Source organism: Bufo gargarizans, chromosome 6 (assembly GCF_014858855.1).
Source record: "Bufo gargarizans isolate SCDJY-AF-19 chromosome 6, ASM1485885v1, whole genome shotgun sequence".
Classification (NCBI taxonomy): Eukaryota; Metazoa; Chordata; class Amphibia; order Anura; family Bufonidae; genus Bufo; species Bufo gargarizans.
In genome coordinates this window covers 327,497,287-327,513,501 of record NC_058085.1, presented here as the reverse complement: position 1 = coordinate 327,513,501, position 16,215 = coordinate 327,497,287, and the positions used below count along the sequence as shown (strand labels likewise).

At 42.2% G+C, this 16,215-nt stretch overlaps 1 protein-coding gene across 2 annotated transcripts in view; it reads right to left on the bottom strand.

Annotated features, from left to right (window-relative positions):
- The window catches only part of SLF2 (SMC5-SMC6 complex localization factor 2), a 46,523-nt gene that overhangs the window by 8,413 nt on the left and 21,895 nt on the right, over window positions 1-16,215 (bottom strand). Inside the window, exons 3-11 of one of the 2 annotated variants that reach the window (XM_044298169.1) lie at window positions 15,189-15,796; window positions 13,297-13,944; window positions 13,140-13,216; window positions 11,472-11,579; window positions 10,956-11,123; window positions 7,405-7,507; window positions 6,662-6,737; window positions 6,128-6,263; window positions 1,014-1,107 (exon numbers count right to left, since the gene is read on the bottom strand). In XM_044298169.1, the coding sequence (XP_044154104.1) occupies window positions 1,014-1,107; window positions 6,128-6,263; window positions 6,662-6,737; window positions 7,405-7,507; window positions 10,956-11,123; window positions 11,472-11,579; window positions 13,140-13,216; window positions 13,297-13,944; window positions 15,189-15,796 (2,018 nt within the window). The remainder of the gene's footprint in view (window positions 1-1,013; window positions 1,108-6,127; window positions 6,264-6,661; window positions 6,738-7,404; window positions 7,508-10,955; window positions 11,124-11,471; window positions 11,580-13,139; window positions 13,217-13,296; window positions 13,945-15,188; window positions 15,797-16,215) is intronic. The other variant, XM_044298170.1, reaches the window with a different exon arrangement.

Below are 16,215 nucleotides of genomic sequence, written 5' to 3'. Positions count from 1 at the left end.
CATTCATTTCAATATTCCTATACAGCGATCAGTATCATTGAAATTAATGGGACGGCTTGGGTGTAATTAAACCTGCTCACCGCTGCAGATGCAACGGTGAGCAGGTAAACAATGAACAGGAGTCAGTGCTGGCACGGCGTGCACGCCTCCTCTTCAAACAGCTGATCCGCGGGGGGATCCTGAGGATAGGTAATCAATAAATATAACTTGGACAACCACTTTAAAGGTATGTTTACCCAGCTCACCATAGCCCCTACCTAGTGCCACCAGTTATCGGTCAGGGTCAAAAATGCTGACAAAGCTCCCTTTAATAAGGGGGGTGTTTCTCAAATGTAACCACTTTTCAGATAGCAGCTGAAGTTCATCACAAACCCAGAGACCAGCAGATTTTACAGGGAAAAATTAGTTTTTCAAATGAAAATCCATCTGTTTGCTAGACCATGTTCGCATCAAGCGGATCCAGCACAAATGCAAATTACTATGGGAACGGAAGCACGGAACCACTACGGAGTGCTTCTGTGGCGTTTCTGTCCGTGCCTCCGCACTGCAAAAAAATAGAACATGTTCTATTTTTTTTTCCGGTGCGGACGGATCAAGTTGAATGGGTCTCGATCCATCCTGGCCGCTGCGTGGATGTTGCCCGTGCATTGGGGACCGCAAATTGCGGTCTCCAATGCACTGAACGGCCACGTGCACAAGGCCTTAGTGTCTATCCAAGGGATCAGCAACCTCCGGCACTCCAGCTGTTCTGAAATTAAAACTCCCAGAATCCTTCTTTTACTTCCTTGGGAATTACAAAACCAGCTATGTAAGTTTGCATGCTGGGAATTGTAGTTTCAAAGCAGCCGAGTGCTGAAGGTTGCTGATCCCTGGTCTATGCAATATCGTAGGGCCTTGCATTTCTCTCTGAATTCTTAAAGGTATGCAGGCTACTGGCATAATAAATAAATAAAAATAAATAAAAAATAAAAAAAATGATTTTTGGTTCTGTGCACAGAATGTGTTTTCTTTACCTTAATCACATGTGCAATCTGAAATTCTGGAATATGAGAAAATATTGGCTCAGAGCATCTGCTTTCCTGTAACCCGTCCAGCGGCAGTGCAGGTCTGTTAACAAAAATGATAATTACACTTACTGGTAATTGAATTTTCCAGAACCCATAACAGCACCATAGAGAGATGGATCCACCCCCACAACTGGACAGGAAGCCCCAGAGCAAAATCAAAAAGGGAACACCCACTTCCTCCCTCAGTGTTGATTCCAGAGTAGATCAGTAGGAGCCGTACAAAATAGAATTCCTATAACCTCATTCTTCCTTTTCACTTTAAAGACTCAAACAATTCTCATGAACCATAAGCACCAGGGAGGGAATTGGAGGGGTGCTGTCATGGGTTCTGGAAAATCCAATTACCGGTAAGTAATTATGATTTTTCTCTTCACCCATGACAGCACCATAGAGAGATCGAATATCAGAGATAAAAAACACCCCTCGGAATGGACGTGCTTGAGAAGTAATCTTAAGCTATGAAGATCCCAAAGGCTAACAAGAGGTCCAAACAAAACCCAGAAAAAATAAAATAAAAATGGGAATAACCATCCTAACCTAAGAATTTCAACATTATACGTTAAACCCAGGATAATCTTATAAAATAAATCTTATATGGGTTTCTCATCAAGTGTTATAAATCATATAAAACAGATTAAACAAAACATCTAAGAGAAGTACTTGACGCAGAACGATCAAACTGAAGAGGATTGCTGAACACCAATTCCTTTGGTGCAGATTATATTCTGAGACAGATATTTCTTCCTGCCTCACCAAAAATTGCCCAGGAGAGGCCCTTCCAAGGCACGCTACCTGCACTGTTGAATCTTCAGGCAACGCGTAGTGGGGAACTCACCCAGCATGCTCCCCACCAAGTGATCCAAGATCCATTGGAGGACCAGAAAAACTTCAGATGCCAAAATCTCCAAATGTTCTCACAATCTGGCATTCATGATAGAACCCTACCGTGGCATCAATCCCTTATCTGGAGGAGCTCACGGATCTGCTGCAAGAGGTCCAAAGAGCCCCTGGACCCTTCAGACCTCCTAGCGTCTCCACCGCCGGAAACTACCGCACGAAGGACCCCAGCAGACAACTGCGGACCCTCCCTGGGAAGTTTTAGATCGGCGGCAAGTATTTATAGGGTTTTGCTGGTGAGCCATACCTCCTGTAGGTCATCCAGACTAGGGCTGCGTGATATGAGGGGGGGGGGGGGACCTGTAGATGGCACACTGTGATGGGGGGGAGGGGACCTGTAGATGGCACACTGTGATGGGGGGGAGGGGACCTGTAGATGGCACACTGTGATGGGGGGGGGGGGGGGGCCTGTAGATGGCGCACTGTGATGGGGGGGGGGGGACCTGTGGATGGCGCACTGTGATCCCCCCGGCCCCTCCTCCCTCTGTTGATACACCCGCCGACCGTGCTGTGCAGCGGGTGTATCATTGTAGGTAATCGCAGCATTTATGGGTCAGCCAAATCGCAATTGTCGATTATCGCAATACAATTGCTTTGGCGATATATCGTGCAGGCCTAATCCAGACTAAATGGACCAGCCCATCATCTTACTCCCAACCAGGAGCCAAATAGGGCTTTGTTGATACGCTGTCCAGAGAACATTGTTTAGCCCAGGCATGTCCAAACTGCGGCCCTCCAGCTGTTGCAAAACTACAACTCCCAGCATGCATGGATAGCTTACAGCTATTAGGGCATGCTGGGAGTTGTAGTTTTGCAACAGCTGGAGGGCCGCAGTTTGGACATGCCTGGTTTAGCCCATATCGTCACTCCCAACTAGCAGACTTATAGGGCTCTAAACCATCTGGTCCAGCCCATCTTCTCATTCTCCACTAGGAACATTATAGGGCTTCGTTGGTGTACTATGCTTCTTGTAGATCATTAAACTACAAACTGTCAATCAGGCATAGCCATCAAGGTAGACCGCCACCAAGACATGGTTGCACCGCAGGCACAGATGGTCACATACAACCGCTCAGAGCCAGGTACCGTCATCCAGATACTGTTGCAAGAACTGTCAGCTATCAAGACACAGCGGCACGAGCTGCACAATATGTGGATGATGTTTTTATAGTTTATTATGATATTTTGGTGTATTGATATAGCGATCTTTTTGAGGAATTGCTTGTTTAACAGTTTTTATAATTAGTATCCATGATGTAATGTGACGATTAATTAAGATGTGTTTATTCCCATGGCAATAATGCCAGGAAGCTTATAAACGAGCATTCCTGAGACGCGAGACACGGTGCATGTAGCCTAAAGCCAAGGAGGCCACCAACCAGGCCCTGAAGCCAAGGAGGCCGCCAACCAGGACCCGAAGCCCGACAAATATTCAAACCTATCAATCATGCTCAAGGCACCAAACAGTTTCATACCAACCACACAACACAAATAATAGCTGTATAACCGATGTTCATAAGGTGTTCCTTGCTTCACAGCTCTGGAGGCTGCATGCTCCAGGCTCCTCTGTCCAGAGGACAGGAAACCACACCGACAACCAGGCTCTGACCACACAAGGGAGGAAGTGGGTGTTGCCTTTTTAATTGCTCTGGGGCTTCCTGTCCAGTTGTGGGGGCGGATCCATCTCTCTATGGTGCTGTCATGGGTGAAGGGAAAATACCTAAATACATTGAATGTTTCATAAAACATGAGCGAAAAGTTTAAAAAAAAAAAGGCGATTGCAAAGGCTACTAAAATAAAATAAAAAAATAAGATACCGGGCTTTTTACGTACAAATATGAAAACCTTTAGCAGGCGCCTTTGTTACTTGTCTACCCAATGCTGACACCCTCTAGTTCCATTTGTTTGGCGAGAGGTGGTCCCAAGTAATGAGAGCACTGTGTTTACTCTTGCCTTCAACTGTCAGCAAAGAGAGAAACAGAAGCCCCCATCGGTAGCAGCATGTGCCATCCTCATCGCCTGGAGAGCTATGAGCTGATGTGGGTTGCACAAGAATGGTCTTTGGGGAAACATGCAGTTTTGCTGCTATGTGGACACCATCTGAGAGGACCGGTGCTGCTGTCAAGATAGAAGCTGAAGTGTGGACTCTGAAGGAGAGAAACCAGCTATTCTGAGTGTATACTGTAATTAGTATTAAATACTTAGATTATTTTAACCCCATACTTGAGTCATCTCATACCTTCCTATTAACCTATGTCATTCATGAAGGTTTCACATTTGCACAGAAATCGCACACCTCCAGTAACAAAGAATGCTGAAGATGGCTCCAACCATGACCTTCACAAAACAGTCTTAATTTCTTCTAAACAAAACACACACAAATCCCTAAGCAGAGGCAGAGACATACACTCCCTCAACGATCAGAAAAAAAACAAAAAAAAACACATTCTCTAGGGATCATTTCAAAGCTTACTATTGCAGTAAACCTTTTCTAACTAGAGTAAGAGTTCTGGTGACTGTTTCCAACACCAGAGCTACTGCAAAACTAACTGTCAGGAATGCCAGGTGTCGGACCCCAGACAATCTGATATTGATGATGTATGCTATCCTAATGACCTATCAGTAGTTCAGTTCTTGAGAACCCCTTTAACTTTGTGCTAGTCATGTCAGCTGCTATTGCCATAACTTTAAAAATAAACCTAAAAAAAAAAATAACTCCCTAAAACACAAAGGCTTTACAAAGCCCTGCATAAGCAAGGATGAGGTTTCTGATGACAATGGCATCACGACATGCACTTTTACAGGAATATGACAAATATTATGGAGCCATAATTTTCAGATAGATTGACTGATACATCACCAAACCATGCAACTATCTGGAGGTTTCTGAATAGATGGAAAACTGGAACATATGGAAGAAACGCACTAAAATAGAGAAACTTACAAACTGAAATGCAACAACACTAACCACTAAGGCTACTTTCACACTAGCGTTCAGAGCGGATTCGTCTGAGACGGATCCGCTCATATAATGCAGACGGTGGCTCCGTTCAGGACGGATCAGTCTGCATTATATTGTAAAAAAAATTCTAAGTGTGAAAGGAGCCTGAACGGATCCGTCCAGACTTTTACATTGAAAGTCAATGGGGGACGGATCCGTTTGAAGATTGAGCCATAGTGTGTCATATTCAAACGGATCCTTCCCCATTGACTTACATTGTAAGTCTGGACGGATCCGCACGGCCAGGCGGACACCCGAACGCAGTGTTCAGGTGTCTGCCTGCTGAGCGGAGGCTGAACGCTGCCAGACTGATGCATTCTGAGCGGATCCGCGTCCACTCAGTATGCATTAGTGCTGGACGGATGCGTTCGGGGCCTCTTGTGAGCCCCTTCAAAACGGAGCTCACAAGCGGAGCCCCGAACGCTAGTGTGAAAGTAGCCTAAGCCATCTGATAAGCATCCAGAACACTGCCCATACAGCTTCATTTGCTTTTTATTTATGTAGCGATAGTGACTGCATGTATTTTGTAATACATTTTATAAAAAGGTACATGTGTTTAATTTCTAAGGAGAATCCGTTTTCAAGTGTTCTCCTAAATGCTGAATACTGGAAAATGTAAAGGCTTCTCAGCCTGCCTCTCCTCAAACGTCTAATGTATTTTTCTAATAAAATATGACCAATACAAAGATACGTACCTACTTGATGCCAGCACTGATCTCCGGGAACCCCGCTTCCCTAAATTTGGCCGGCAAGTCCCTGTAGTTAGTAAGCGCTGGGCAGATAGAGGAAGGGCTGCAGCCTCATTCTCCTCAATCTGCCCAGTGGTTACTAACCAAGAAGGGAGATGCTGGGCAAAATTATTATAGACACTAGTAGAGGCAGTGGCTGAGGGGCAGAAAGAGGACAGGCAGCCATGAAGTCTCTGCTTCTAATAGTTAGCCGTCTTCAACATACAATGATGAAGATGGATTCTCCTTAGCAACACTCAGTGTCGGACACGTTACAGTTTTGTAATTAAAGTTAAAATAATTCCCTAATAAAATCAAATTACAATTAAAACACGTCACTGTTAAATGGCAGTTACATTTTATCATTTATGTTGGCAAAATGACGTCAAAGAAAGGCGTTATTTGCAATAGTGCAACAAATAATTGATGCTTACCCCATGTCGGTGGAGCCAAATAAAGGCTGAATATGTGGCAGAGGGAACAGAGTATCAAAGCGAATGCCCATGTTTGCAAACACAGTAGCTATATCCAACAACGATGGAGTCCATGGTTTTTCTTGCAGATTTTGAACTATCAGACAGAGATTTAATTTAAAATGGAGGACAAACATATAAGCGCCTTTCACAATAACCAAAATAACAAAAAAATCATTATAATAAACATTTTGTCTGAAAAATATACCTGGTTCTCTTTGGTACACTAAAGGACAATGTATGCTGCGTTCATGATCTGCTCAGTAATGTAAGCACTGCTGCAGAATACAACCAAATATTTTTTTACTGCATTTTTCTAAAAAAGAAGACCTCAAGTTCACCTAATACTGACAGGCAACTTGATGGGGTTTTACCGTTAACCACATGGGCACAACCAGTTTGATAAAAAAAAATAATAATAATAATTGCTATTTAATCAGATAATAAAAAAGAAAAGTAACCAAGTTTCTACAAACAATCAATGATCATACTTACGATGAGTGCAACAAATTTCTATCAGTGTGTGCAGAAGTTTCACGGAAACGGCATACGATGGGTGAATAGAAACCACCTGCAAGAATATATCTGCCTATCATTTATTGCAATAAACCTCGGTACACTTACACTGCTGAAAGTGCTACATTCTTACACCTGTGTGTAATTTCTTTGCAGAAACGCAAAACTGTATTTCTTATAAAAACACATCTATGCTGCCCTGTTTAAGAGCAGACAAAAGCACAAAAATCTTGTGCCATTTGGCTATCAAATACTATCATTTAATACAGTGGACTCATAGTTGTCGTAGGTATCACGTGCTTGTGGACCCGCTGTATTGCAATGTAGATGACTCAGGGCTAAATCTGGGAGTGGAGTCTAAGGTCTGTATTACACCAACAGATTATCTACCTAATATCTATCCAATCAGACCAATAGCTGGTGTGTATAAAACAGAAGATCTGTGTGTTTAACTGGCCATCTGACCAATGACTGATCCGAAAATCTATCAGATAATCTGCTGGTGTAATACAGGCCTAAAGTTCCATTTACAAGGGGCAATACACAGGGCAATGACCAGGAAGAAAGCATCCAACCCCCATTGTTCTGGATCTAGTTTTCCTTTACATGTGGAGAAGTCAATAATAATTATCAGATTGTAAAACGGAACTATATAAAGCAAATTTGATATTCATAAATACTGAGTAACCTGCTGGTTAAGTATGAAGTAAACTGATGCTTACCTGGAACATCCATCTCATTAGAAAATCAGGACATTTCTTAAAGCGATACAGAAAAGTCAAAAAACCCTCCGTAGCCAAAGTGATTTGATTTTCTGGACTACAACTGTATGAAAAAAAGAAACAAGCAAATTTAAATTAAACATAAATGATAAAAATCACTGCCAACGAATACATAATGTATACAACTAGAACAGCATCTTGCTAGGATATGCCATCATATTATGACTGGTGGCGTCCAACCTCTATTAATCCACAGCCCAGAGGACAGAGCCCCATCCATCATAATCTTAGGTAGTGGACGAATCTAAATTCCCCTCAAAGGAATGGAAGCGAATTAGGAGACGGCACATGCCATCATTATATAAAAGGAGAAGGTTCTGCCTGGTATTTACAGCTCAATGGAAGATAATGGGACTGAGCTGCAATACTATACAACCTGTGGACAGATGTGGTGCTGTTTTTGGAAGAAAGCAGTCATATTTTCTACTCTCGGACAACCTCTTTAAAGGATATCAGCAGATTTGTACCTATGACACTGGCTGACCTGTTACATGTGCACTTGGCAGCTGAAGGCATCTGTGTTATTCCCATGTTTATATGTGCCCGCATTGATGAAAAAAAAATTAAACTTTAATATATGCAAATAAGCTTCTAGGAGCAACGGGGGCGTTGCTGTTACACCTAGAGCCTCTGCTCTCTGCAACTGCTGCTCCCTCCCCACTTTAATTGACAGGACCAGGCAGTGAAAACACCAGTCAGTGCCTGGCCCTGTGTTCTCATGTTTATACATTATGGAGGTGTTGGTTCATCCCCAGTCAGCGATTTTAAAATCAGCAGGATTACATAGCTGGATTCTACTTTGCCCATATACGCTGAAAGCCCAGGAGAGATATGCATCTTATAGTTGGGTCCTACATTGCCCAGATTGTAGGCTGTTAGCCCAGGAGAGGCATGTGTCAAGAGTAGGCCCTGTATTTTTGATCAATAATATCCGCAAAGAGCTTTTATTTTTACAGTAAGTATAGCAACAAAGTTTATTTTGTACTCATAGTTTGCTTATATCTTTGTGCATTTGATACGCAGTGCGCTTGTAGTTCTATGTATTGTGTTTCAGCCAAGGTAGCGTGCGCCTGTGTTCTCATATTTATACATTATGGAGGCGATGTGTCCTTTCTCTCTCTCTGTACCTGCCACAGCTTCTAACAGAACATATGGCTGGCGGCAGTTGAAGATTTCAAATGAGCACGTTCAACCAGCTCAGCGAGATGGACAAGAAATAAGAGAGCAAACAGAAGGTGGCGCTATACAGATATATTTTATTGAATAGATTAGTGGCTATACAATTTTTTTTATTACATGCAATTACAAAAGTGTTCAGATCCAGGTGCTGGTTTGAAAAATGTTCAATATTTTTCGAGGGACATCTCCTTTAAGGGGTTTGTCTGCTTCACACTTTTTTTTTTTAACCAGATCTTTTTAAAAAGGGAACCTGTCATCAACTTTATGCTCTCACTGAGGGCAGCATAAAATAGTGACAGAAATGCTGATTTCAGCGGTGTGTCCCTCATGAGCTAAAAGTAAGTGGTTGCTGAGAACCAGAATCATAACCATTGCAGCCCAGGCCTGGAAAAAAAGAGTCAAATCTACCTGAGAAGAGTCCTGGTTATACATAATCTCCTGCTCTCTCCCCGACCATCTGCTGATGATTGGCGGTTCTCTCCTAGAGAGAAAGGGAAAAAACTAGGTAGAAGCCTGTCAGTCATCAGCAGGTGGGCAGGAGAGCAGGAATTCATGAATGACCAGGACTCTTCTCAGGTGGCCGTGACTCTTTTCCAGGCCCAGTCTGCAATGATTGTGATGTTGGTTCTTGACAACCACTTACTATTAACTTATAAATGACAGACCGCCGAAATCAACTCACCTGTCTCTACTTTATGTGAAAATCAAACGGCAGCGGTGGCTCACCCTCTTCCTATACGGATAAGGTGCACACCCCCTGGTCCCACCCTTAGGACCAAATGTAAAGCTTGAAGGTGCCGGACTTTAGCTATCAATTGTTTGGTTAGCATTGCTGATTGTGGACAACAGTATATATTGCTTTACAGAGCCATCCTGCGAATTGAGTGTGCATTTTAATTGATTGGAACATATTCAATGATGTACCACATTTTATGTATGTTTTAGGGGCGTAATCTTAATTTAAATTTTATTAAATTGTATTATCATCCCTCAGAGTGTTTGTCATTTGAAGTGTGCCCCCCCACACCTGGTTTTGTCTCTACTTTATACTGCCGTTAGTATGGACAGCATAAAGTGGATGACAGGTTCCCTTTAAAGCAGTACCAAACACCCAGGACATGTAAGTATATTACATACATCCTAATCTCCTCTACCCCGTATACAGCGTACACAACTTATAAAGTGCCTACAGAAATATTCAAGTAGAACAATTGAAAAGGGTTTTCTAGGTCTTCTATACCGATGGTCTATCCTCAGGATACGTCATCGATATCTGATCTGTAGGGGCTTACTCCCGGCACTCCCGCTGATCAGCTTTTTGAAGACAGCGTACCAAGCAAAGTGCCACCCGTTGTATAGAGGCTGTGCTTTGTGTTGCAGCTTAGGCCCATTCATTTGAAAGAGTTGCGCCTAGGCCATGTGACCAGACGTCACTGGCCTAGGAAGGGGCAGTAGTTATTTTTAATAGATTTACCTTATCCAAGATACAGGACCATAGTGATATAGTAGGGGTACAATCAGTGGGTCTGTTAATTGCATCAAGCTCAAATATGCAAATGGTCGTCCACCAATTCTCACGTGGCACATAAGGCTTTCAGCCCAAAAACTATTTTCACATGTTACGGGTAGCAGCACTTATTGCAATGAGCATATAATTTGGATAAAAGGTATGTGTGCACATTGCCCAAACACATGTAGGTATGTCCATGCACTGCTGACATCTGTGGAGGTACTTTTGTGGCAGAAGTTTTCAGCACCAAAAAGATGGGCCCACTCTATAGATTGTGAACTTATGTACTTTGTAGCCCAGGGATGAATTCCCAATTTCTTGCATTTTCTGATGGTCCCATACCTGTTCAATGAATACTTAGGTGCCTCCAGGAAGCGTAATCTTTATACCAGGCACTAAAGGGTTGATTTGATGTAGGAAAAAAGAATTGCCCTACGGAATCAATCCCGCAGATTATGCACTAGGCGTAACAAAGTATCCGTTTTGCAAAGGGTTTTATTTTTTTTTTATGTATGGAGTTTTAATAGAAATTTGCTATTGACAGGTTGGTATGTTTTATTTGTGCATGCTGGTGACCTTACTGGTAACCCCAGCCAGGCCAGAAATACCTCCATCTACAACTGGGGCTTTTACATCCACTGCATGAGCTTTGTTTTTTTATTGTAAAAACATAAAATGATCACTCAGATTTTTTTTCCCCCCACCTAAAACTACCTGAATAACTAGAAACAGAAATATGCACATGAAAACAGATCCCGTCACACATATCTATGCACATGTATATATAGTCAATGTAATTTACCTGAAAATTAGATTTTCCTCTGCGCTTTCAGGAGAGAATTCTGAATGTCTTAAGTCAAGTTTACGGAGGCTGAAGATCGCTCCAGATTCAGGTAAGTGGAAGACTTCCTCCCCTGGATGCTGATCTGGTATAGCATTCGTGACAAATTTAAATTTGTCCAAAAATTCTCTATAAAATGAATTTTGGAAAACATTGACAATACAGCAATATATGGCTTATTACACACTAAAAATGGGCCAGACATCTGCAGAACCATGAAAGCAGATATGTGATGAAGCAAGATCATTAAATCACAGACATTGCACATAACTTAGCACTTAAATTATTGCAGAAAAAAAAAAAACACAAATACAGAATTTTTGCCGCGATTTTTTAAATGGGCATTTATTAAAGTGGCTCTTCGATATTATGAGTGAACGGGACATAATGGGATAAAAAGTAAAAAGCATTTATTCACCAATTCCAGCACAATATATTGAACTAAAAAACCTCAAGTTAACAATCAAAAGCATTTACCTGTGCCATTCTGTAAGTTCACCTTCCTCGGCACTGTCCTCCTGTTCATTGGCGACCCCCAATCCTCTCTCTAGGTCTTCATGTAATAGCTTTTCCATCTCATCTAACCTGATACAGATCAGCCAATGATGCACAGTAAGTGACATAAAACAAAAAGCTAAGCACATACGCATGTATTGGTCATATTTTTGCAATTAGCAAAAATTGTGGCAAAAAATATTCTACATAATCGCAATGTGTGAATACTTCCTTAAAGGGGTTGTTCGGGTTCAGAGTTGGACCCGGAAACTACCCCATCTTCACTCATTCACCATGAATGAGTGGAGCATCTGAGCTTTTTATGCTCTGATGCTCCCCCTTGCCTTATAAAAGCGCTAAGGCAGCGCTAAAGACAACCCATTAGTGCCGGTGGCGTCACCAAGGTCACTGCTAGATGGCAGCCTCCGTCTAGCTTACCAATGGAGAGCCCGGTATGTCAACTGATTGCAAGAATATTCCCTTGCTCTGCACTGCCAGCCAGAGGTGACAGCCCGCACGCTATGCTGCCTTTAGTGAGGGCAGCACAATACAGATGGAAGGTTCCCTTTAATACTCATACAACAGATAAAGAGATTACCACGGCTAAATATTTCCTAACTGGAGGATAAAGTATCACAACTCTCAAAATATCTTTGTCCAATAAAAGGCAGGAAAGCTCCTATGCAAGAGGATTTGGTAAAAGTATAATATGCGTCGTATGGAGCCATAATAGAGCATCCAGAAAATAATTATGCATTTCTATCCCTAAAAGTACAGTAATGACCTATAAGCTTCAACCTTTTTATTTCACTGACTTTAGGATAAAGAGAAATTTACACTTTTATATGCAGTAGTTAACGGGAACCCATCACCATGAAAATGCAAACTGACCTGCAAGCAGCAGGTTATAGATCAGGAGGAGCTGAGCAGATTGATTTATAACTTTTCGGGAAAAGATTCAGTAAAACTTGTAATTTAATAATTTTAATTTCTTGTCATTCTGGGTTATGTAGTCCCGCAGGTGGTCCTATCAGTGATTGACAGCTATCTGTGAATACACAGTCAGAGGACAGGCTGTCAATCACTGATAGGACCGCCTCCTGGACTTCTGAATAAATTACAAGTTTTAGTGAATATTTTCTCAAAAAGCTTTATATCAATCAATTGAGTGCCTGCTGCTCTATAACATGTTCAAAATGACAGGTTCCCTTTAAAGAGGACCTTACAAGTCTGTTTTAGTAACTTCTTGCCATTCCTATTCTGGAGCATATATTCTTGACTATAGGTATTGCTGTTCCTCTGTTTTTCCCAGTAGAAGTTTATGACTAAATTACCAGCAAGCAGTCTGCAATAAAGGAAGGGCAATAGCACAATAGAGTCATAAGAACAGATGTCCCAGAATTTTTATCACATGGGGAATTCAACTAGTTACTAAAACGGACATGTCAGGAGAAGGGACAGGTCTTCTTTAAAGAGACAAAAAGCACCATTTTACATCCGACAAAAAGCAAATGTACAATTGAGCGTAAATGTGCCGTTTGTGCTTTTCACCTAGTGTAAAATCGGTCTTCTGTCATCTTTATACCTATAGATTGTATATTAGACTGTAGATGGATGTATATACACATACTTTCAAATGGCCCGACAAACCTTTTGCACTCTTCCTGTTCTTTCACTAGTCGATCCAAGTTATTATCATACACTGACGGTTTTACATTTTTGATAGCCTTTAAAAGGGAAACAAGGTTAGATAAGCAAATTTTAATAGAGCAATAGAAAAAAAAAAAGTCAAGGTGAGAAGTCTTACTGGTGTTCCAAGGAGCGAAGCCGGAGATAAGGAAGCAAGCGAGTGGTCTAGGATATATTTTTGGGGAGTTGCTGGAAGTGGTTTTCTTGTCATTTGAAAAATCTCATCCAGTGGTTTAAAGGCCTCCTCCTCCTCCTCTTTCTCATCATCACTACTTAATGGAAACCCCACAAAGGATTCATCACTGTCTGAGACACGACAAAGAGCTCTGCAAGAAGTTCCTTTCTTCAATTTGTTTTCACTGACTTCATCAGAGTCAGGTATAGAAGAACGATCACTATGAGCTGGGGACACATCTGAACTTTTACCGGGGCTTGAAGGTTTTCCACACAGAGGAGACTCATGCCAGACAATCTCTTTAGTCAAAACTGAAGCACCGCTGAGCGGATTTCCAGATTCTGTATTGTGCGATAAATCAGGTTTGGCCAGCCCAGGCACAGAGGGTCCAGTCTCCAGATCTGCACTTTTCTGACAGGAATGAGAAGCATTATTTCCATGCCGGTTACACTCCGATGGTGCGGCCACAGAAGTCAACAAGTGGTTAAAATCTTCATCAATTTTTGACATTTTAGGAGTTCTGCACCATTCAGTGAAAGAACCATTTTGGGAATCCAACTTGCGCTTAAGAGCAGAAGAGGTGCTTTTTACCTGTTAAAATAAACAAAATACAAACATAATGATAATGATGGCCACCACCACCACCACATTACGGAAATACACGAAAGCAAAAATGCAACAACTGATTGATTCCAATGGACACCATGGAAATTCTTCACTGTCTACAGGTGTTTAGCAAATTCCATACAGGAGTTTGTAAGCTGCTTAGGTTACGCCATCCATTGTCACTGGATCGCGTCAGAATTGGGGGTTTTGGATGAATGTCATGAAGATTGTCACTGCTTTCCTATTATAGGTGTCATCAAATGAAGACAGTTTATTTGCTGCATTAGGCCAGTATCACACTGGCATTTATCTTTTCAGTCAGGGAAACAGCCTGCCGGATCCGTACTACAGTATACACCCGTGTGCTGACAGAAGTCCGCCTGGCCCCATTCACTATAATGGGGAGCGGCATAGACCCACCCGCAGCACGGTAACTATGTGTTTATTGTCCGGCTGCCTCTCGGCATATTTGCTGTGCTGCAGGTGCACCTACGCCGCTTCCCATTATAGTGAATGAGGCCAGACGGACTTCCGCCAGCGCACGGTGTATGCTGCAGTACGGATCCGGCAGGCTGTTCCCCTGACAGAAAAGATAAACGTCAGTGTGAAAGTAGCCTTAGGCTGCAGCTTCAATCTGTAAAATCTGCTGCTTGCCAGGGATGTTGGCAGCGGGATCTGGGGCAATCACTCATGGCACCATTTTGAAATGAGTTGTGATTATCTTAAACAGATCTCTGGGGAATCACTGGATCCTCATGTCAGCTGTAACCTTACCAAGCAAATATATCCGGTTGGATGACAATAATTGTTGCATCTAAGGCTACATGCACACGACTGTATGTGTTTTGCGGTCCGCAAGTTGCTGATCTGCAAAAAAAAACAAACAAAAAAAAAAAAAAACAGATGCCATCTGTTTTTTCTTTTTTTTTTTTTGCGGATCCATTGCAACAATGCCCAAAACGGACAAGGATAGGACATGTTATATTTTTTTTGCGCGGGGCTACGGAACGGACATACTGATGCGGACAGCATTTTTTGTGGACCCATTGAAATGAATGGGTCCGCATTCTATCCGCAAAAAAAACAAACAAAAACGGAACGGACACAGAAACAAACAACGATCGTGTGCATGAGGCCTACGGGTGATCACTGCAACACCATAAAGACTGTGAGGACGAAAAAGAAACAAACACTTCTACACACTACCATCAGGTTGCATACCGTCATACCTGTTGACCAACCTGATTGCACCAATTTTTCCCCAGATTAACAACCGGGTTCATGTATTTCTTCCATGTTATTTCATCCTGGCCAAAGTCAAGTGGCACCTGTAAATCTGACCTTAATAAGTTAAGAGACTTTAAGGGACAGCACTTGTTTTGCCTTCTCATTATAGTTTGACAGGCACTCCCCAAAACAGTCAGCGAATGCTTAGAGCGTGACCCAAATTTTGGGGATGATGAGTGCAGGCTGCTATCACTGCTGATACGAACAGTCTGAAAATTATCTGAAAATATTTTATACCCTTCTTTATCTTCTAAATAAACCTGTGAGTTGACATTCAAGGTTAGTCTCTGCAGCAACACCCTTGGAAACAGTAAGCTCTTTCCACACTTTGGGCAAAACTCCTCAAATTTTCTTACAATTTTCTGATCCTCTGTTCTGACACTTAGACTGGGCTCAGAGCTGGGGCGTTCATTTGTCGATGATGTGGGGATAATTCTTGGTCTCTGACACGTGGCTGACTTCTCATTCCAAGAGCCACCGCCCGGAGTCTGCAGCTTCATTGATTGACTGCAGACAGTTTCTCTTAAAGCAGAAACGAGGGCATCAGTCTCTGCGGGGACAAGAATGTGACAATTATAAAAGGAGCATTTAACATAACAATGGGAGGTGCAATTTTATGAAGTGACATGCATTACTCCAAAAATGGAAGGCGTCTCGGATTTTCTCTGAAGGGATCCAGTTATACCCATCTCACACAGAATCTTAAGCTGAATGTGGGGTGGGTAGATTTTTTTTAAATCAGTCTTGACCATGGCCAGTTGGCTTCAGTTGAAGCTGGTTTGATGAGAGCATAATACGGGCACATGCCTATGACGCTACTAGTTTAGGTTATAACATTTTTTGGTCACAGCAAGATTTGGGGCCTAATACGCACCTATGATAGATTACGCTTGTGTGCTACTGATCTAACACAGAAGCAAAGCTAGTTACAGAGACAGGTTTCAGTCTCCATATTTTCACAGCAAGCAG